The sequence below is a fragment of the Micromys minutus genome (assembly GCF_963924665.1).
Source record: "Micromys minutus genome assembly, chromosome: 10".
In the NCBI taxonomy this organism is placed as follows: Eukaryota; Metazoa; Chordata; class Mammalia; order Rodentia; family Muridae; genus Micromys; species Micromys minutus.
The window spans coordinates 1,011,440-1,035,499 of NC_137979.1; the positions used below are offsets into that span (position 1 = coordinate 1,011,440).

The window sequence follows — 24,060 nt, forward strand, 5'->3', positions numbered from 1 at the left end:
TAGTAACTGAGAGTTTTGCCGAATATAGTAATCTGGGCTGCTATTTGTGTTCTCTTAGCGTCTGTATGATGTCTGTCCAGGATGTTCTAGCTTTCATAGTCTCTGTTGAGAAGTCTGGCATATTTCTTATCAGTCTACCTTCATATGGTACTTATCTTTTCTTGCCTTGCTGCTTTTAGTATTTTCTTTGTTTTGAACATTTGTTGTTTTGACTTTATATGTTGGGAAGGTTTTCCTTTCTGGTCCAATGTTTTTGAAGTTGTGCAGGCTTCTTATATGCTCATAATTATCTCTTTCTTTAGGTTAAAGTTTTCTTCTATAATTTTGTTGAAGATATTTACTGGGCCAGGTTATTTTTTCTTTCTGTTGCTTAGATTCTTGTGTTTGCCTCTTGCCATCTTCTTATCTTTCATATTAGTTGATCTTGTTGTCTCTGAATTGAGCTTGTCTTTCCTGTGTATTTGTGGGCCATGGGTTCCAGAGGGAGATCAGTCTTTGGTGTTCACTTCTTTATGGGCAGGCTGTGATTCCTGATGGCGAATGGCCGGCTCTAATGCTGGGTGTAGATGGAGGCCTGATGAGCACAGACCCAAACAGTAGCCCTACCTGAAAGTTCCCAGAGGTCTCTTCCCAGGCTCAGGCATCTTTCTAGAAGATGAGATCACAATACTGCAAGAGCCAGAGAGGAAGGAGTAATGTGAAATACTCTCTTCTGGACTTAAGAGGCTACTGCTTGGGTTCGTGCTTATCTCCGTGTGTCTGGGTAACAGTAACTAGAATTAGTAGGTTATTAAGATAAAAAAATTATTACGTTGGGAAAGGTTACGATGAGGGGAGTTGAAGGGAGAAAATGGGTGGTATATAAAATCACACTTTATTATATAAATATGTGAAAATCCCTCAAATGAACAAAATTTAAGAGGGTTTTTCCTTGATTGAAGCATCTGGTTCATGGTTAGGGGCCAAGATTACTGAAAATAGCTTTTCCACAAAAGCAATTGTCATGGCACTTGATAAGTTAATGTGGGAATAGATAAGAGAGTATCTTTTAGTAGAATCAGATAGTACAGCCTTATTCAAGTTTATGTGGCATTTCACAGGACAGTAATGTCTGTTTTGTCTGGGTGTGGACAAGACATCTGTCTATTTGCTCTTCTCTTACCTGTTACTAGCTGAGTCAGCACTTTTGTCTGGTCATTGAGAATGTTCACTGTCACATTCCTGGCAGATTTGAAGTATAGGGCATTACCCTGTAATAAGAACACAGAAGAAGAACATGATAAAGAGATTGCTGTAATGAAGGAACTGCATTACCAATTCTCCAAGGAGCGGACCTGCCTTTATCCATGTCCTGGATGATGCATCTTTGTTTTAGAGGTACAAATATTTAACTATGTGGTGACAGGCACACCAGTTAACATAGATTTTATGTAAAGAAAAGGACCTCCAAAACTTCTCTCCCCACTCTCTCTTTCTTATACAAACACACTCATTCACACACACACACACACACACACACACACACACACACACACACACACACATACACACACACACACACATACACACAAAAAATTTAATAAGAGATAGAAGAGCTTTTTTGTTTCTTTCTGTGGATAAAAGGTAGTCCTGGAGCACAGAAGCAACCAATCAGCTCCCAGCCCTGTCACTTCTAGTGCACAGTTGACCCAGAAGAACCATGCAGCTTCCATGGAGAGCATAGAGACGTGGCCTGAATACCTGACAGTCAGGAGAATCCTCTATGGAAGCCTGACAGCACATTCATAAAGAACCCAGGAGATACAACATCCCTAGGTAGATCTCTGCCTGTCCATTTGTCTTTTTCTAGTTTCCAGGGCTCTTTTCTTCCAAGTAATCTAGGATACTGTCTACTGTCTCCTTAATTACACAGGTACACATATCCATCTTTCATACTGTGTTACCTTTTCCTTTTAGAGTGAAATTCAGAACAGGGCATGACATACTTTCTCTGGGACAAGACTGATCCTAAACCTTGTGGGATGCATGATCTCTGTAGAAACTGTTAAACTCAGTGCCATTTTGTTATATAGTCAATCTTCAAAAGGACATGCACCAGTAGGCATGGGTGTATGCCAAGAAAATGTCACCAAGGAAATAATCATTCATATATACATATGATTTCAGAACTGTTCATTTGGTATGGAATAACCAATTTCAGGGATCCTCCCTGTGAAAGACCTATTGTACAGCCCTCAAAATTCCTTAGTTGCCTATAGTTTTATATCAAGGGCTGGGGCCCTATGATTTATTAATTCATATGTTTATGTGTATCTATATATCTGTTTGTATATGTGTGCACATCTGGAGGCTAGAGGACAACTTACACAAATCAGTTCTCTCCTCTCTCCATGTGGGTTCCAAGGATCAAACTCAGATAGTTAGGCTTGGTTCTATATACTTTTACAGTATGAGTGATTTTTTGCTTGCCTTTTGTTTTGTTTTGTTTTTTTACCAACACATCCAAATACTATATACCTTAGCATTAATTGTTCAAGCATGCTGGCATCTTGGAAAATAGAGTCTTTTCTACATCAGAGTTTAAACAAAGCTTCATTCTTTCCCGGTGTTTTTTTTTTTTTTTTTTTTTTTTTTTCTATGACCTTCAGTTTACTTGTAATAGAAAGGTTGCCAGGGAAAGAGCATGAGAGGACACACAAAGGGGAAGAGGCTGACATGGGATCTGGATCCCTATAAATTTCATTTTGTTCTCTGACGGCTTCTGACTAAAAGCAGTAAAATGTCAGCCACATAAGCATTCCCAAGACCTCTGATGTATTAACGAGTGAGGAATCGCAGGGTAAGCCAGTATGCAGCCCCTCTGCTTATGTCTGTTCCCTGCCTTGTTCCACTCACTACTGTTACCCTCAAGTTGACCTGAAGGTGACCCAGGAGGACAAGGAATTTAGGGAAAGCTATCTGGGGACTCAAATGGGTTGGCATAAAGCAATCTGCAGACTCATCTGACGGGCAAGTGTAGAGAGTCAGACTGTAGCTCATCCACCTGCTCTTCTGGATGTGAAGTATGGACTTCAAGGTATGAAAATGATGCCGAAGACCAGAGTTTGTGCTGGAATTTGCAGCACACAGATACTTTGATGAAGTAGAGTTTCCCACCTCTTCAATCCTTTAATCAGACTCACAGAATACAGTGTAATCTTTTCTTGATGTCTTGGTGGTCACTGATGAACACTATTCACTCCATCCCTCCCTCTGGTGACAGCAGAATGCAAGAGGTCATTTAGACACTAAATGGCTCCATCCTGCTGACATTTAAATTTTTTCTGTCTGTTTAAAAATATATTATTTATTCTTATATTGAAACAGAACTGGTAAATGTCACATCTGCAAGACTTACAGCAAAGAACATTAATTCAGGTCTTTTCATCCCTGCAAGGGCTTTCAATAGAACTACAGGTTTTCCTCGGAGATTTTGCATCTTAGAGTCTATGTCCTTTGGTGCTATCTCCAGGGCTATCAGCTTCAGATGTTATTCACTTACTTCCTTCAGTGGTGAGGGTTTTACTGCGTGTAAAGCATTATTCTTAGTTTGTATTATGATGATGTATGTGTTATTTACAGCCAAGCCAAGGAATATATCTACATATCTGTCACAGTTAGAATGAGAATGGCCCCCCATAGGTCATGAATTTGAAGTTTAATCTCACGTTGGTAGAACTGTTTGGGAAATATTAGGATGCATAGCCTTGTTACAGACAAGGACTTGATTGAAGCTTTGGTAAGTGCCTGGAAGGGGGTAACATGGACCAAAGAGCTGATCTGACTTAGTGAGAGAGCAGCTCTAAACTAATTTTCTGGAGTGACTCAATGGTCAGCCCCCCATTGTACCGGCTGGACATTAGGTACTAGAGATGTTCTAGCTACTGATACTTTATACAGCTAAATAGCAACACAAGCAACCAGCTGAGACCCAGGACCACCAGGAATATTCTTTATTAAGAAGTGGTATTATAGGGAAAGGAGGTTGAGCATTTGTCCTATACTAGACAGCCTTTTAACTAAACCTTCCAATTTTCCCATCTCACTCTTGATTCTAACTTTGGGCTCTTCTCCAGCGTGCACAGGTAGTTTCTCCACTGACTTTTCATCTGTTTGTATTTCTAGGACATAAGTCATCCTGTTCTATTCCCTGACTTCCAAACCTATATATAATCTACCTACCAAGTCTCACCAGAGTTCTGTACCATATTCAGCTTATATCTCTATTGTTCTTACTGAAAGGCTACAAGTTTTGCCATTTCAGATACCTTTTATTACCTAATTAATATAGTTCAGTTGTTACATATTCTTTGTCTGTTATTGATTTGATTATTTTCTTCTTAATGAGCACAGGATTTCATTCCTTCTTAACACTTTTTGCAAGAAAACAAGGGTGAGTTCTCACAACTGTCAGCTGTGTTTGTTGAATCACCCTATACCATGCCCATCCTAGGAGAAAAGTCAGTCAAAACTATGTGCACGTAAACAGCAGGCAGTTGCTAGTCTAGATACCAAGAGCTTACTTTAGATATTCTCTGTATATTAATTAGACACCTGGCTCATGTCAGATCCTGTACCAGGCTTTGGAAAGTGGGAAACATAAATAACCTTTAGTTTTGAGATGTTCCCAGCTCAAGAGGAGACCTAGTGAATGCCAAATAACTATAATAAGAATGAGGTATCCATTCAATGGAGACTTAGACTCTCATGGTAGGAGACACACAGATTTGCACTAAATCAAGCCCAGATCAACACAGTCTGTTTTGACAGGATGTAGTAGCCTGGAGTTTCTTATCTGGATAATCCTGAACTTTGGTATTTTCCTTGCCTAGTGAGGAGCTAGCAATCTGTTCTGAAAATCATAACAGGGAAAACACAAGAGAGCATATAAACAACTGGTACATGTCAGGAGGGCTCTCTGAAATGTGCATGGTGTTTAGAGGAAAAGCACCAGCTGCGATCATCCCTAGGAGAGTCCTCCCTAAGAGAGCCAGGATGGCTTTTTGAATTTTCTTCCTCACACAAAGGTAAGAGGACTCAAAACTGCTTCTGTCTAATGCTAAGTAGGTGTCATGGGATGCTAGCTTTATGGAACAAAGGTAGAGTGTTATATTCAGAGTGGGAAAACTTGGCCTTCAATCACATCTCCATCTCTTCAATAACTATGTGGCTTTGGGTCAACCATTTCTCTTTGGGTCTCAGCTTCCGCACCTATGAAGTGAGATTCAAGGTTACGCAATGTAGTAAAAGAAAAAATATTTACAAAACTATTCTGTCCCAGTAAAGAAGGCAACAGAAAAGCTACCTTAGAAGAACATCTTGGAGCAGTGGTTCTCAACTTTTGCAATATTGTGACCCTTTAATACAGTTTCTCTCAGACACTGAATCACCACACAGGCAGCATACACCAGCTGATATGAGGCCCTCAACACATACACAACAGAGGACTACTAGTCAGAGAAGATGCACCTAACCCTCAAGAGACTGAGGCCCCAGGAAGTTTAGAGGTCTGGCAGGGTGGGTGGGGTAGGGACATATACATGAAGCTGGAGTAGGAGGAAGTATTGGATGTGGGACATTCAGAGGGTGGACTGGGAGGGGAATAAAATCTGAAGAGTAAAAATTTTTAAAAAGTAAAAAAATTAAAAAATTAATTGCTACTTAATAACCCTAATTTTGCTACTATTATAATTATAATGTAAATATCTATGTGAAAGATATCTGATATGTGATCCTCAAGGGCATCATGACCCACAAGCTAAGAACCACTGCCTTAGAGAAATTGCTGATTCTAACATAGAAGCAAGAATTCTACAAGCAATATTCATGCCCAAAAGGATATCGTTAAAACACTACCAAAATCCAAAATACCTTCACAACAGGATCCTGTTAAACTGAGTTCAACGGGGGCACTGAAAAGCACTTACCAAATTCAAACAACATAAATAAAATAAATATTTTATTAATAAAGAAATAGTTATAAGTAAAATGAGGTCATACTGGATTATAATCCAGAATGTAGGATATTCACACACCTATACAACCATATACAAATCAATGGCTAAGTAAATCATGAAGAGTTATAAATTATCCAATGTAGACAAACTGCAGATAATTTACATAGATAAAACATTTCCTTAAGGCAGACTAAGCACAATGTTTTTCTTTGAAAGTAAACATTATAGAAGGAAGGTAAAAGATTTCTTCAGAGCTAAGGAGACTGATAAACACTGTGTCCGCCTGGTGACCAAGGTCAAGAACATCAATAGCAATAAATCACATGGATAGCAGATGTCATGGGTACACTGTAAGGAAAACAGCACACAAACTCAAGTGGTCCTTTTATTCAAATCTGTGACTTCCTTTACTCACAAGGCAAGTCTGAGTTAAAGTGCATTTATTTTATTTTAGTTATGAAAATAAAACATCTGACTGTTACATCTCACACAATTCTCAAGGTCACCAAAGCAAAATGTCTGAGAAATTGTTAACAGTCAGGAAGAGAATAGAGAGTTGTGGGGACCAAATGTGTTAAGATGTTCTTGATGGAATTCTGAAGAGGAAAGAGGACTTTGGGCATGAATTAATCTGAGTAAAGAAGAGGTTTTAATTAACAGCAACCTATCAGCACTGGTTTGTTAATTGTGTCAAGATTTTTTTGAATTGATATCAGGTGTTAGTAAAATAGTCTAGATATGGGGTAGATAGGAACAGTGAACACTTCAGAGGTTTTCTGCAAGTGAAGCTAAAAGAAAGTGGGCCTTTTATTATATTAGGTTGGCAAGTCCTAAATTCTAGGATTCTGGAAAGAGTCCTTGCAGATGCAACTGCCCCTATGCATGTGAGCAGGATGTTATGCCAGAGACAAGTGATTCCCCCCTTTGCTTGATTGTAATGGAAAGTTTCTCATTGCCCAACTTTTTTCATAGTATGAGATATTATTTTTGGAGATTCTCATAGTTAGTCCCTCATCTGAGCTCCTTCAAGCACGATTATTTTTTCCATGGTCATCTAACAGGAATCAGGGGGTTCAGAAACTACTGGCTTCTTTGCAGTAGCCATCACATATTGTAGTCAATGATTAACCTGAAACAACACAAAATCTTATTATTTTAGAACAGAAAAGGGTAGTTACAAATGGGATTTGTCATTAGCTTTTTCTAAGTGGTTATATGTAACTTTTCCTTCAATATGTACTGTCTGTGGTATCATCATTATTCAGTAGGTACCACTTAAAAAGCAAATATTTAAAAGTAATACTTTCAGTTTTGCCCAGAGTATTTTTTTAGAACCATGCTTAGACATTTCTATTGTTTTTGCAATGCCTCTCTAGTATCAAATAATGAAGCCATCCTGTGACTCATTTGCTCAAAATAACAGTCCAGTAGTTATTCAAGCAGAGCTTTCTAGTTCAGCTCCTCTGCTATGTGCCCAAATTTGGGTCCATCTTAGTTTTTATCATCACTTGCTGCTGACAAACTGTTCTGTTTCAAGAATTTCTTCCAGGATCATGGTCACATGTCAGTGTTACAAGGGGACAGCCAGGTCTTCTGGTACCTAGTAAATTCCTGGAGCCCATTAGGCAGTCAGCAGGGAGTGACTGTTGTTGGTAAATGAAGCAATCACCAGAAGTCTGACAGTGACAAGGTTTCGCAAAGGCAAGCCATTAAGCACTGAGTAATGCGATCATTTGAAGATGGGAACAAGAATAATGAGGTAGTAGCATTAGAGATATTTATTCAACAAACATTTGTCTACCACCTAATTCAGTGCAAGGTGCTATAGCACTATAACTGATATTTGAGCTGTCTAGCCTCTGGGTTACCAGAATCCACAGCACAAATCTTTACCCCAGAGTCTTGATAAGAATAAAAGAATGTCCGAAACCGCACCTGGGTTAAGCACCTATGTAACATGTGGTGACAAGTGACCCGTCTTTCAACTGCTCTGTGCCAATCTATTCTACTAATATTCTCACAGCATTTTTGAGGTTCAAAATACTGTGCCAAGTGCAAAGCCGGTGGCCTTTGATCCCTGAGAGCTCACAAGTCTACTTGTGTGTGTGTGTGTGTGTGTGTGTGTGTGTGTGTGTGTGTGTGTGTGCAGTTTCTAAACTTAGGTATCTTTAAATAACAATGAATTTGCAACTGCAGTATGTAAAATGAATGGAGAATGCAGAGGAGACATTGCATCGAGGGCTCGCATAGAGACCAAGCCTGACTCGGGCATTTGGGAGAGGCCTTTTCCTCCATTATTTTTATTGTTATATAAACATACACAGTACTATGAATGTTTCACATCACTATTATTTCCAGTATACCTAATGCTTAACTATATTTGCCCTTCCCTTTAGTATCCTTCATTCCCCCTGCTCCCAGTTGCTAGTCTCTCATTTAATCTCCTTTGTGATTATGTATGTATATATGTTCACACACACACACACACACACACACACACACACACACACACACACACACAGTTTTATATAACTATACACATTTTAGGTCCCATAAATGAAAGGAAATAAAATTCTTTGGGATTAGACTTATTTTGTATAATGTGATGAACTCTGGTTGCATCTATTTTCCAGCAACCAACATAAAACTAGTTTTTAATGGCAAAATTGTATAAGATGCCACATTTTCTTAAACTATTCATCTGTTGATTGATACCTACCTACCTAGGATGATTCCATATCCTGACTATTGTGAATAGTATAGCAAAGAATGGATAGGCGAATATCACTGTAGTATAAGTCCTTGACTTATATACTAATAACTGGTATAGTTACATCATTGTAACCATAGTTATTTTCCAAAAACTTTTTTTATTTCTTTTCTTGTTTTTAATGTTTAAGATTAGCATACAATATACATGAGGTTTTCAAATGAAGTATGTTTTAGTAGGTTCTCTTGAATCTCTCTCATCTTTCCCATCCACTTTGCCCCAAGTAAAGTGTTATCAGTCACCATACTGTTTTTCATAGTACCTAGATCGACTTACATTCTTGTTAATAATATGTAAGAACTTCCACTCTCCCATATGCTTACCAGTATTTGTTGTTTGTTTAATGAACTAGGTGAAAAAAAATCGAAGTAGTTTTAATTTGCATTTCTTTGATTGTTAAAATATTGAATATTTTTCTTTTACATTTTTATTGACTATCAGCACTTTATCATTTGAGAATGGCTCATTCATTTTATTACCTTATTTATTGACTGCATTGTTTGCTACCTTGGTGTTGTTTTAATTACTTTTCTATTTTTTGTAAAAAAAAAAATCTCTTTAACCAAAGCAACTTATTAAAAAAATATTTAATTGGGCTTAGATACTCAAAGGGTTAGAGTTCCTGGTACTGGAGTAAAGGAACTGCTGAGTGCTCACATCTTGATCTACAACCAGGTAGTACACAGACATATTGGGAATGCTGTGCATCTTTTGAAACCAGAATGCTGGTTCCCAGTGCCACATCTTCAAAAAAATCATACGTCTCAATCCTTTCCAAACAGTTCCACCAACTAGGAACCGAGTACTTAAGTATATAAGCTTATGGAAGCCACTCTCATTGAATCAGTAAAAGTTTTTCTTTTTCTGTTTTTTCTATATTATATATAATAATCCTTTGTCAGATGTATAACCAGTAAGATTTCATCTGTAGACTTTCTCTTCAATTGATGCGTTTCCTGTGTTACCCAGAGCAGAATTTTGAGTTCTTAGTATTATTTATTGAGCTGGAGTCCTTCATGGAAAGGCTTTTCCTATGCCTTTATTTTGGAGTGTTTTTTTCTGTATATTTTCTAACTTTCAAAGTTTTAGTTCTTACATAAAGGCCTTGAATCAGTTTTGAAGTTATTTTTCTATGGGGTAAGAAGAGTCTCTATACTGCGTGCTTCTATATAGAACGACCCAGTTTTGCTTTCTCAATCATTTGTTGAAGACACTGTTTTCTCCCTTGTGTATTTTTGACACTTCTGAAAAACCTGTGGGGACTTTAGCTCTGTGGAGTTTGTTCTGCATTTTCTGTGTTACCCCAATAATCTTTGTGTCTTCTTTTGTGCCAATAACATGATTTTGTTATTGTTGTTGTTGTTGCTATGGCTTTATAATATGAGTTGAGATCAAGATTGTTTGGCTCTCCAAATAATTTTTTGTACTTCTCTACAAATTTGGGGATTTCTTTTTGTATTTATGTAAAGAGTGTCACTGGAATTTTGATAAATACTGCAGAACAATTTTCTTTTTTTTAAATTTGTTTTCTTTCTTTTTTATAATTGAACAACTTTATTTAAAAAAAACAAAGATAAATGTACAGATTTTAAAAGCATTTTTGCAGAACAGTATATGAATACATTTTTTTCAGTACTTGATTTTTTTAAGGGTTTGATAATATGCCTTGAAATCTTACTAGTGACAATGAGCATAAAGTACATGTAAAACAAGATGTAACCCAGAAATAGTCAAAGTGTTTTTGGTGTTTAAGATTAAGCATAATGATTTTTCTTTTTTTTTTTTTATTTTTGGCCTTTTTCTTGAAACTCATATAATCTGTAAGTTGTTTCTGGAGTGTTCAGAGCTTTCTGGAGTTTTTGTGTAAATTTAGTTTTGTCCTGGAATATCTTGGTCTCTCCATCTATGGTGATTGAGAGTTTTGCTGGGTATAGCAGCTTGGGCTGGCACTTGTGCTCTCTTAGGGTCTGCATGATGTCTGTCCAGGCTCTTCTAGCTTTCATAGTCTCTGTTGAAAAGTCTGGTGTGATTCTGATTGGTCTGCCTTTACATGTTACTTGACTGTTTTCTCTTACTGCTTTTAGTATTCTTTCTTTGCTTTGGGCACTTGGCATTTTGACTATTAGGCATCATGAGGAATTTCTTTTCTGGTCCAACCTATTTGGAGTTCTGTAGGCTTCTTTTATTGCTCATGGTCATCTCATTCTTAAGGGTATGGAAGTTTTCTTCTCTGATTTTGATGAAGATATTTACTGTGCCTCTTAGTTAATATTCTTCTGCCTCTTCTATTTCTATTATCCTTAGGTGTGGTCTTCTCATTGTGTCCTGGAACTCCTGGATATTTTGGGTGAGAAACTTTTTGGCTTTTGCATCTTCTGTGACTGTTTTTTCTATGTTTTCCATGTTGTCTTTCGCCCCTGAGATTCTCTCTTCCATCTCTTGTAGTCTGTTGGAGATGCTTGCATCTGTGACTCCTGATTTCCTTTTTTTGGTTTTCTACCTCTAGAGTTGTCTCTTAGTGTTTTCTTTATTGTTTCCATTTCCATTTCAAATTCCTTCTTTAATTTCTTTATCTCTTTGGTTCTGTTTTCCTCTAGTTCTTTGATTTCTTTGAGTGTTTTCTTGTTTCCTCTTTAAAAGCTTCTATTTCTTTATGCTTTTCCTTCCATTCTTGTTTAAGGATCTCTATCCTCATCTTGAGGTATGATTTTGAGTCTGAGTCTTCCTTTTCTGGAGTTTTGGCATTCTGCTGTTTGCTGTGATGGGAGATCTGAGTTCTGGTGTTGCCAGGTTATCTAGGTTTCCATTGGGTAGCTTCTTTCACTTTCCTCTTGTCACCTTGTTGTCTGTGATTATATGTTGTCTTGTTGTCAGTGATTGGTTCCCGTATCTTTCATGTACCTTACCTGTGATCCTAGATCTTCGCTCTCCAGTGGCAGATGGCCTGAGCGTTTGTTCTGCACTCAAAGGCCCTCTGGGTGGAAACCGAGTCCCTAAGGCAGAGTTCCTGTTCCACTGAACCAATTGGGTGGGCGGCACTTTCTGTGCGCTTGGCCCAGACCTCTCTGCATTCTGGCTACTCGCAGTGCAGTCTCACCCAGCCTGCATCCCTGGATCTCTACTGTTTCTTGTTGCAGCTGCAGAACACTTTTCATAATACAGTCCTCTTCACTATAGTAATCTCTCTAATCAATGAATATGAAAGAATATTCCATTTTTCAATAAATATGAAAGAATATTCCATTTTTCAATGGCTTGAAATTTGTTCTTTTTTAATATAAATTTTTATAGAAGTATTTTATTTTATCAGCAAGGTTTATTCATAAGAATTTCTAAAGCTATGGTTAATGGAATTTTTTTCTGGTTTCTCTTTTAAATTTTGTTAACTTTTGAAATATAATAAGAAATCTGAATTTTGGATGCTGGTTTTGTATTCTACTACTTTTCTAAAGGGTGTTTACCTGTTCTTAGGGGTTTCTGGTGCAGGTTTTCATATTTATTATGTATAGAATTATATTAAATACAAACAGGGTTTATCTGACTTCTCTGTAGGAAAGACTTTTCTGAAGAAGTGTATTTCTGGCTGCCATTTAAGTGACGAATGTGCATTAGATAGCTAAACCAGAGGGGAAGACTTTTGGTGCATATGCATTGTCTTAAACGTACAAAGTGGCTTTGTATATTTAAGACATAAAGAGAAAGGTCACTGTGGTAGAAACTCCTGATTGAGGGACATATGTCAATGTGTTAACATTGCTCACACTCCCTCTGGTGAACAAAATGTTTAATTTTGATGTAAGAAAATTCCTTTGTTGCTCTTTTATGAATGGTATATTGGGAATGAAAAATTTTTTTCCTACTCTCTGTTTTCTTCAACTAACAATTCAGTTTTATTTTTCATGTTGTCTGTATTCTCCCTGAAGTTTACTTTCACATGTAGTTTAAGTAAGTAGGGATACAAATAGAAATAATGATAATGGATGAAATTGAAGCTGTAAGCTAGCTCAAATTAAGTGTTTTCCTTTATAAGAGTTGCCACAGTCATGGAGTCATGGTGTGTGTTCACAGAAGTAAAACCCTAACTAAGACAGTGTGTCAGTAAAATTTCTCATAGTTTGAAGGTAATAAACAATTCAAAGAATCTTTTCAGGGGGCAAAAACCAGAGAAGGGGGAAGGGAGGAAGGGAGGAAGGGAGGGAGGGAGGAAGAGAAAGAGAAAGAAGGCTGATCTCATATGACATACACAGACTCTAATAATTAAATCAGAAGCAGATATAAAATTATAAATCAATATCAATTTCTTAGTAGAATTTCCAGAACTATAGCCAAGTCTATAAGAGAATAGAAAGTTGTGTATTTCATTCTTTGATTATAGGGTCAGATAAGAAACTAAACTGAAGTGCCTTAGGAGAGAATAACTTCCTCTGTCTCCCCCCCCCCCCAAATCTATAAACCGAACAGACAAAACAAGTCTGATCTTGTGACCAGGGGTCTACTCTGTGTAAGTGAAACTGGAACATGGATATTTATAGAGCCATTGATTTAGCCTTAGGTAGTAGAGGAGTCCCGTGCTAGAGTTCAGCAGTGACCTAATCAATGTAATATTAGCACTGGTGCCAGAGCAGTGAAGACGGAGCTAGAGCTAAGCACTGCACTTGGAAAGACCAAAGTAACACTTGTGTGACAATCCAGACACTAGTGAGACCAGACAGTATCCAAGGTGGTGCTTAGCAATGTTGAATGTACAAGTCTCAGGTAATACTTGCATCATCACAAACATAATATCACATCTTGACTGACTGCCTAAAATCTTTGTAATATTTTCCATCATTTTCCAAAGAGCTGTGACTAGACATTCTTATAAATGAAAATTTTCAAGTACATGCTTTAAAAGCAAGAAAATTCATGAGATTCAACACACTACCTCTAAATTCTTCCTATTCAATCTGTGTTAGTACTTTTCTCTTAACAGCGTTTATCAACAGAATTTGTTCTTCTATGGATTATCCATACCACTAATGTGTATTTGCTCATAGCTTTATCTGTACAAGTCATTGCTTACATATTTCTGACATTACCTATTGGAATGTGAAGAAGGCAGTGTCTAATCTCAGCATGTAACAAGCTGAAGCATGAGAATCACAGAGTTAAGGCCAACTTGAACTACATAAGTATTTCTGGGTAAGATTGGTCTATGTAACAAGACCCTGTCTCACAAAAAACAAACAACAAAATCATAAAAGTTTAAGCCAAAATATCTCCCAAAATAAGGTCTCAAATATGTTGTTGGAGGGCATCATCTTCCCTGTTCTTTGCCACTGCCATGACAAGGCTGAAGCCAGTTGTCAGGCAAGGAGTGGGAATGTTCCAACACTGGGAAAGCACAAAGAGAGGATGGCACAGCAGAGAAGAACTGAACTGAACTCCCCTTTTCTGCATTGTCACTGTGGAACACACATGTTGATTTGTGCATGTACAACCTGTAACATTGATTCTACAACTGGTTAGCACAGAAATCTTTATATCTGGAAGGTGAGATGAACTTTACCAGGCTTCCAAGAAAGGCAACAACAAGAAGAGGGTGGGCAGAGAGATATAGAGAGACAGAGACAGATGGAAAGAGAGAGAGACTGAGAGACAGAGAGGAGAGAGAGAGAGAGAGAGAGAGAGAGAGAGAGAGAGAGAGAGAGAGAGAGAGAGAGAGAGAAACTGCATATAAAGAGCACACAGTCTTTCCTTATGAAGCCAAACTGATTCCAATATTAAAATCCTAAAACCCATCACAGAGAGGCAAGTTGTATTTTTCTCCCACCAACCCCGACTCCTGAAACAACACAGACAAAATTTGCTCTGCTGTTATTCTTCAAAGCAGGAATGTCAAAGGCCAGAATATTTCTGGTTTTCAGCCACATTTACAAACAGAGCTTTTTCTTGGATGATGCCCTTGGCCTTTTGTGGCATGAAAGCAACCCACAGGTCTGAGGGCACAGATCTGGCCTTGTGACTGCTGCCACACATTCCTCAGCTCTGTTTGCATGTTTCCTTCTCTCCATCATTGAAGGCCTGTTGTTGTGGATCGTGACCTTTTACGGAATGGCATGCAGTAGTCCAGAAGTCAAAAGATGGTCACAGGAAAACTTTGCTTAGAGGAGACATAAGCCTTCCATAGAGGAACAAGCTTTAGATAAAGTTAGCAACAGGGAGTTCATACACTACACACATATGCCCCAAGTAACATGCAGCATAGCATGAAGAAACAAATGCATCCCAGAGTTGAAGAAATTAATAAAAAACTATATAAAAGGAATCAAGCATGCTCACCTTGGCCATTAAATATAGTTTTGTAAAAGATTCATAAGAGATAGGAGTCACTGATATTGAGACCTGATTTTCTTGACCCCATTAAATTGACAGAAAAGTTATGTTGTGACCTGTTCTGCGTAATACATAGTGATCAGAATTCTTATTTGAAACAGACAGGCTGGGAACAGCACACTGTCCCATGCTATGACTGTGTAAATACAGCAACTGAGTAGCTGTGCTTCTGTTTCCTCCTCCTTCAGTACAAAGGAGAAAGCATCATGTTCTTTTTACAGATTGCTGAAGGAACTAGGATAATACATGCAAAACAGATAGCCCATACCTAGGGAACAGTGAGGGTAGTCAGCTACAACTAAGGTTGAAAAATAGAGTCAGGCCCCATGTGTATGGCAATGCATTGTCCTCACATATTAAATGCTTAAAAACATCACAAGCAAACAAATATGCATCTGTACATGCCATCAAGGAAGACGCAGGCATATACATGAAGACATGTGCACCCACACACATATGAGCACGCAGGTGGATACATGCCCACCACACATACAAATACTCATATAAAAAGATAAAAATTAAGATATGAAAGAAAGATATCATGTACTAATATGGAGAGGAAAATAAGAGATCAATATGATTGATAAGGGGTAGAAAGTAAAAAGCCACCTGTCAGTAGCAGAGAAACGCGAAGGAGCTGCGTGTCTGGCAAAGGCTGCAAATAGTCTGACCACAGAAGATATGCCAGCGAAGACTGGATATTCATCCATCAGTGGAACTTAAACATATGGTAATTGGCAAGTATTGGAAGCATGGGGCAAATTCATCCACAGTTATATAAGATTTCCACAAAACAATTCTGTTGGAAAACCATAGACCTCCAACGTTTAGCTAATTATACCTAATATAGGAAACTTAAAACCCTCAGAAATGGGGATCTACATTGTTTCCAAATATCCTAAAACATTTGCAAACACTAACAATGTGCTGTTTCACCAAGAAACTTTGAATGAGTTCTATGCCAAATGTACTTTCAGGCGGTGGTGCCATTAAAATATAAATCAAACTAAAAAAATAATTTAAAAGGATTGCATCCTGGATGCAGAATTAGCTGTCTCTTTCTATATTCATTGCCTGGCTTCCTCTCTTGCACTTCTGAAATTTGTTATCCTCAGGAAAGTTGGGTAAATCTTTGCAAATTCAACAGAATTTGTCACTGCCACATGGACAAGCTCTCCCCAAAACTTTTGAAGTCTACAATCAAGCTCCATTTTTATAAGACATGACACGAATGACCTAGGTCATCCATGTTCTCAGTCTTTATTCTCTGTAATATCCTTCCCGTTCTCCTCCCTCCCTTTATCTATTCCCAGCTCCCTCTTTTGCTTCATCACATCCTTGGCCCCCCACTTTTCCTCTTCTCTCCTTCTCTTTTTTCCCTACCTCCCCTCTGTTCTCCCCCTCCCTGTTTCCCTTCTTTCCTACCTGCTCCCTTTGGTACACTCCTTCCTAGCTTCCTCTCTTCCAACTCCCCTTTCTACTTTTTCCTTCTTTCCCTTTCTAACCTAAGAGGAGATCTCTGTAAGTAACCCAGACTATCCTACAACTTTCAATCCTGCCTCATGTTCCTGAGTGGCAGGATGCCCAGTCTGTGTCCCTGGGGCTGGCTTCCCTGGTACTTCCTTTTCAGGAACTTTCTGTTCTTCTCTTCATTCTACAAATAATGTCCAAGGATTTGTACTTTTGATCCCTGTGGATGGAAGTGACCTCCCAGTGCCCTGCCACAGTCACCTGTCCTCCACCACCACTACAGACACTTCTCTGCTCACTCTGGCCTTATCGTCCTATCATCCACTGTGCCTTAACATTTTACTGTATGACTACCTGATTATCTAATGTTCTTTGTCTTTCCTCACCATGGGGAAAGGCACCCAAAGCAGGGAGTCTGTCAATTCATTGATGCCCTCAAGGCTGAAATACTGTCTCATAACAGTCACAAAAGAGTTTTTCAGATAAGAAATGAATATGGTTAATATAAACTACCTGACTGCCATGGGAGTTTCATGGACTGTAGTCCTGAAATAGGGTGGGTTCTCACTCAACAAGGTTCTGAGGGCTGGCCTGGAGTATTAGGTTCAGAGACATAGCTTATACCTTGAAGAAGGATATAGTCAGACATGAAAAAACAGGGTAGTGAGGACAGTAAGTCCCAGGTATCTGCACAGGTTTGGTTTTCTGACATTCTACTACAGTGACAATGGTGACAGGATTCAGCTGGAACGGTCTGTTTCCTTCTTAGTCATGCAGAGCTCAATGGTCTGTGAAATGCCATTACACCTGCAGTTCTCTGACACATTCCTCTGTGCACCTTGTGTCTGTGATGCACTGACACAGATGACTTGTATGCAGATTTTGATCAAATAACCTTGCACTTTCAGCATGCCTGAGGTGTTCAGATCTGTCCCTCATGGGACCACTGTGCAACCTGTGTTTTTCCATGCAGGCTTTACTAAGTTGCAGCCAAACATTTCCTCATTCCATTGGAAGTGCTCCTCCAGTCAATCAGTGACAGGTATCAGGTGGTCTTATTGTGGTCAAAACTGTCATTGGCAAGGTCTGTCCTTTCAGGCTTTTTGGCTACTATATATATATATATATTCTGCAATGTTCTTAGGGGTTTGGGTTCCTTGTGGTTATAATAGAGACTCTGCCATCAGACCACCTGAGTCTGAATCCTAACCCTGATTCTCAGCTGCTCTATATGAATTGCCACACATGGCTTAAGTCCTCCATCACTCAGCATCATGTACCCATGCACAAAATATAAAAATATAACCTACCTTTCAGAGCTTTAGGAAAATTACATTCTACATGAAAGACAGTGACTTGATGTATAAAGTCAGAACACTCTCACCCCTAAAGTTCTCACTCCTCCTCCCCTTTCAGTACCAATATGTGGTGTGTGTGTGTGTGTGTGTGTGTGTATGTGTGTGTGTGTGTGTGTCCACTTACATGCACACATAGGCATGTGCAGGCTTCTATGAAGACCAGAAGATGCAGGTGGCATTTGGTCTTCCCGAGCTGGAGTTATAGTAGGTTGGTTGTGAGATGCCTGATATGAGTGCTGTGAATTGACTCTGGGTCCTCTGGAACCATAAAGCCATCTCTGCTCTCTCAGGGGAATAGGGCTTTTACCATATGCTAATAAGCTTCATACCACACACTGATCAAAATCCCATAACTAACAGATTTCATATTGTAGATTTTCTCCCTGGGCTGTGTATTTAAATCAGTAGGCCTTATCCAAAACAGATAATAGGTAAGGCCTCACTCACTAAATTGCTTAAAGAATTGGAAAGAACAAATGGTTACCCCAGGAATAAGGCTGTATAGCAAATGCCCTTTGGATTTGATATTGAGACCTATAGTTCTAGTCACTAGGCTGATGTTCTTGGAATGAAGACTTGGTTTTCTGAGGCCAGTAGCCCACAAACCACCCTGTATATTTTGGACTCATCAGGCTTACAATTATGTGAGCCAAATACTTAAAATTATGCCTGTCAGTTGAATGATCTTTCTCTCGTTTTCCACCTGTTGACTTTATTTTATTGGTGACCCTTTATGATATAAACAGAATGTGCACTGGTGTTGTTAAAAACTCTTTCATTTAAGAAAGGATGTGAAGGTCACCTATGAAAAAAAAAAGACTAGCTTGAATATGAGAGGTATCTTTATAAGCCCATATATGCCGTGGAATACAGAGGTCGGACCTATTCTCAGAGTGGTTTTGAATAGTTAAATACTTTTGGGATACTCTGAAGATAAAAATGTCAGGATATTGAAAGGGAAGCCTTTCAAGCTGTATTGCTCAAATGATGGAGAAGGAGGAAGAAGTACACATATACACACAGGAATAAGAAATCTTTAGGGGAAAAGTGTTCTCCTGAAACTATAAACACCAGTGGTGACGATCAGCCAGTGGCCATTGAAAGTGTACTTTATCCTCATTGTAATGAGTAAGATTTTAATATATACTATCAAACCTTTAAAATAATCAAGTACTGACAAAAATGTATTCATATACTTTTATGCAAAAATGCTTTTAAAATCTGTACATTTATCTCTGTTTTTAAAAATAAAGTTGTTCAATTATAAAAAAAGGAAGTGGAGATATGGGTACTATAGCCCTCTCCATTACTGGCAGTCTTGGCAGACATAGAGCCAAGTGTGTACTCTGCTAGGCACAGTTATCATTACTTCTTATGTGACATGTATTTATTCCCAAAAGTCTAGACCAGGGATGCAGATGATAGGGCATGTCATAGAGCATAGTGTTGTTTATAAAGGGTTCATCTCCCTTTGAGCTTCCTCTTACTGTCATTGGTGAAATAAGTAATATCTCTTCTGGTGCCTGTAATGCTTACTCTTGATTGCTAACATGATTGGTTTTAGAATAAACTAAAAGATGTGCTTCTGAGAGGGCCTGTAAGAGTATTTTTCCATAAGTGATTATTGAGTAGACAGGGTTCTCCCTTGGAGGAGGAAGCATCTTCCTGTAGCTGTCCAGATAGAGGAAGTCTAATAGTGAAGCTTTGCATTCTTGCCTTTTCCTCTTGGTTCATCTGTCGACACTGTTGGCATTGTTCACTGATATTCAAACTGGGCTTTTTTCCTTCCAAACATGTACTAAAGACCAGTTGTTCTCCAAGAGACCCTCAAGCCTTAAGCACCAGATTGGGACAGTCAAGGCGTCTTGGCATGTAGATTGAGTTGGTACTGGGTTTTTGAAGTTTCTCTAGCCTACAGCCAGCTGTTGCTGAACCACCAAAAACATACTAGGTAAGCCAATCTAATAGATCTCCTTTTGTGCATGCACACATGTATGTGCACACAAATACACACACACTCACATACACACACACACTCATGCACACATGCACTCACGCACACACATGCACACACTCTTAGAAAATCCTACTTGTCATAGATCCTATGATGGCATACATGTTGCTTACTATAAATGCTAAAAATGCCTACATTTCCCTTTTTATTCAATAAAGTTGGCTTCAAATATATTTCCCTATTTGTAGTTAAATTTTATATCTATCCTTTATCCATAGGAAGGTAAGTTGATTTTAATGTAGATAAGGGATACAGCCCTCCTTTAAATGATCAAAGAAAGCCAGTGAAGATATATTGAGTAATCATTGCTTTAAAAGACACCCAAATCATATGGGCTGACCAGATTGCTCAGGGTATGGTAAGACAGGGCAGAACTTATCCCAGTGATGATGCTGGGGGATGTTGGATCTCCACTCAGACTAGCTCAGGCTGAACATGAGGAATCTGGTTAAAGTCCTTTACAGCCAGACATGAGTCATGCTAAGTGAGTCTTGTAGCATGTGCTCCCTTTCAATCTTATGCCTTCCTATCTCAAATTGAAAGAACACACTGTCTAAAACTAGTGAAATTAAGTCTCATGGATAATGTTCAAAAATGTGTGCACACTGGAGTAACCTTTCATTCGGGAGGTAAATACTAGTAAAAAGCTAAATTTATGCAAATTTGATTTTAAGTGAAATTTGAGTAGAGGATCTCCTGTCTTCATAACCACATGAAAACCAACCAAACAAAACACGATTAAGTTCCCAGTGTTTTCAGTTATGTAATATGGCCAAAAACTGTATATCACATTATGATGACAGACAGGTCTATAATACAAGTTCAAAGAGAATAATCCAAAGCTGATTTTTTTTACTATTATAATTGACATTACTTTCACTCACAATTAGTTTTATATATTCTTTGAAGAACAGTTAAGTCGCAATTCTCCAAAGTTAATATCTGAGCAAATCTATTACTGTGGAAAATAACTTTTTCTTTTTTTCACAAGACTTAAGTACATACCCAAAAGCAAGCATTAGTGCAAGCAAAATAACTCATTTGGTTTACCATAACTGAGACCTCATGACCAGGCTAGAAAAAGTACTGGGGACACATGTGATTATATGGAACAAGAGTTATAGAAATGTCTGCTTTGGAATCTGCAAGACTATTCCATTAGCTTATATAAGTTGGTTTCTGAGCCATTGATAACTTAGAACTGCACAGGCTTGGGGATAGGGAATAGACATGTCTGCTTTTCTGTCTCTTCTTTATTATAAAATGATAGGACCTTTAAAACTCAAGAGAAGTCAATAAGTGTGTTCCAAGACTTAAAATGTGCTTGATTCATGAACACATGAATAGTGTATTCAGTCTCAAGCAAAAGTAAAACCCAACACTGTCATAAGAGGAGAACTTGGAGAATATTGTGCTAAGTGAAATGAGTCATTCATAAAATAAAGATAAAGCAAGATTCTCTTCTCTGGGACCTGAGCACCCAAATTCATAACAAGAAAGGATGCTGGATGTCAGGGTGGGAGAGGAAAAGCAGGAAGTTGAGCCAGTCCCCAGAACCTATAGACGTTGTCACAAAGTTTATGTTCTCCATAATTGAACAAGGGAGTTTTTAAATGTCTCATAGTGTTTTAAGTAAGGTTGTTATTTTGTGTTGGGCTATATTCACAGCTGTTCTTGACTATATATGCCCAAAGGTAGCCTTAGTGTCACAGGTTGAATATGTTACTCTATGGCTTTAGAATTTGTTTTCCATGATAAAATGAGTTCTGTGGCTAGATGGTCACAATGGCTAACTGTGGATGCATTTTAAAACAAGCAAACAAACAAACCAATCACCTTAGAGATGCATTGTAAACCTGGAAAAAATAAAAGGATTATTTTGACTTTTATGGTTTCAATTTTCTCAAATAAGTCAATACAGCAAATGCACAGTTTTCTTATCCCCACAGAGGGCAAACACCACTGCTAACCATAGCCTTTGATAATGATTCAAGATCAGGGAAAGACTATGACACATCCCTCTGAATTAATCTAAATATCTTGAGGCAGAAGATACCATCTGCAGTGGAAGCATGAACAAACCCCATGGGGAGGTCTCAAGTCAGCTCCTTACTCACACCTCATCCTCCCAGCAGAGCTGAGTCAGGATACCTGGGTTTGAGTCTTAGAATCACTATGGAGATGGAATGAAAACTTGTCTATATTCCTTGGTCTTTCTGGACTAGAGTTCATTATCTGTCAAAAAGAGCCAATGATCTTGCCTCTTTTGTAAGCTGGATGGATTCTTATCACAGTGCCTATTTCAGAGTGACAATAATCTCTTCCATAGGTGTATTATTCCTGCTGATGGCTCTCCTCAGTTAACTAGGTGAACACTGTGACTATAATCCAAAAAATTCAAAGTGAGTAACAGGAGAGCCTTAAGTCTTCATTCAAGCTCTGATCGCTTCTTACCGCCCTCACCTGCTCCCAAAGATCCTTCACAGGGTTAATATCCCTCCCAGTCTTTCTGACTGTGCCTCTAACTCATCAAAACATTGTTCTTCAAAGCTAACTGGTCAAATAAGCCCCACTTAGAGCTCTTCAGCTTTCTTTAGGAAACTAAGCGCAGCAGCAAGCATTATCTCTTACTGCAGTCTGACTGGTTGCTTCCCTTTAAATTAAGAATTATTCTTTACTTGTATCTATAAACATTCAGCAAGAAGAATATCCTGGAAGGGCAAAAAGTCAATCTTTTTTTTTTAATTTTTAGAAGGAGAAATGTGAGGGCTACATGTGGCCAGTAACCTCCAAATGTCAACAAAGCAACACAAGATCCAAAAATTGCATCTCACAAAGGGAAGATGTCTATTTGACTTTAACTCATCCAAGTTTTGATAGTGTGCTATGTTTTGTTCCTGTAGCACAGTCTAATTTACACAGTTATTAATAAACCTCAGCACTCAGTGCAGAACACAATAACTGCAGTTATGGAGTGCACATCATATGCTAGAGAGCATCTTCATGTGCACTCTGCCATTTCAACCAAGCCACAGCCTCATTAGTCTCTGGCATTATTATCCAGGACTTGTTCTTTGGATGTGAAAACTAAGGTCCAAGGATAGGAATAGACTCATATAGTTTTATCTAAAGAACCATAGGCAAGGTATGGATTCTAACTGAAAAGGGCTCTGCTTCCCTTCAAAATAGTACTCAAGGCTATTATAGAATGGCATTATTTGTTACTAAAATTACCCACCGTTAATTGCATTTCCCAGAAATAGAAGAGGTAGAAAAATTAGAATTTTTCATCTGTACCAACAGTGGTAAAATAGTCTCTTATTTATGAGACATAAACTTCAATCAAATCTGAATTTTCAATTTCAAACCCAAGCCTTGTACACACTATACAAGTAATCAATGAATTCTCACCCTAAGTGTTTTGATGTGTGTGTGTGTGTGTGTGTGTGTGTGTGTGTGTGTGTACACACAGGCGTATATGTTCCTACATGTGAAGGCTAGGAGCTGATGCTAGATGTCAGTCCCAAATTGTTCTCTTTAGTTTCTGAGACGGGTATTTCTTTATTCAGCTAGGCTGGATGGCCAACAAGCTCCAGCGATTCTTCTGTTCGCCTGTTCTCTTTTCTCCACTGCTGAGGTTACAGGACTTTCCCATGGGCATTGTTAGGTCCTTAGGCTTGCAAGGTGAGTGGAGTCATCTCCTTAGCCCATGTTCAGGTTCCCCTAACTTCTTTTATTTATTACGGTACAACTAGATCCTGCAAGTGCACTGATGCTGGTATCATGGGGTAGCCTCATTCCCTTTCTTCTGAAGGATTTTTGGGGATAGCCTGGAGTAGCTTTCAGAAAGCAGAGGATTCTTCTCTGTAGATTCCACTCTCCCCACAGCTGATGGAGCACCCTTTAAATTTAGTTAGATTCCAGAGAGAGAAAGGGCTTTCCACTTCCAAATGACTGTGTCTCTGTGCTGCAGCTGAGCACTCAGGGGAGGTTGTTTTTCTGGTGGCAGGAAGAAAGATTACATTGCAGTATGTTTATTTTTAGTGAGAGATGTAAGAGGAAGCTGTTACATCTGGC

The 24,060-nt window shown here is 38.5% G+C and overlaps 1 protein-coding gene across 2 annotated transcripts in view; it reads right to left on the bottom strand.

The window, feature by feature from the left end:
* The window catches only part of SGCD (sarcoglycan delta), a 415,532-nt gene that overhangs the window by 158,382 nt on the left and 233,090 nt on the right, over nucleotides 1-24,060 (bottom strand). For both annotated transcript variants that reach the window (XM_080923991.1, XM_080923992.1), the window contains exon 4: nucleotides 1,163-1,250. In XM_080923991.1, coding sequence (XP_080780117.1) covers nucleotides 1,163-1,250 — 88 coding nt within the window. The remainder of the gene's footprint in view (nucleotides 1-1,162; nucleotides 1,251-24,060) is intronic.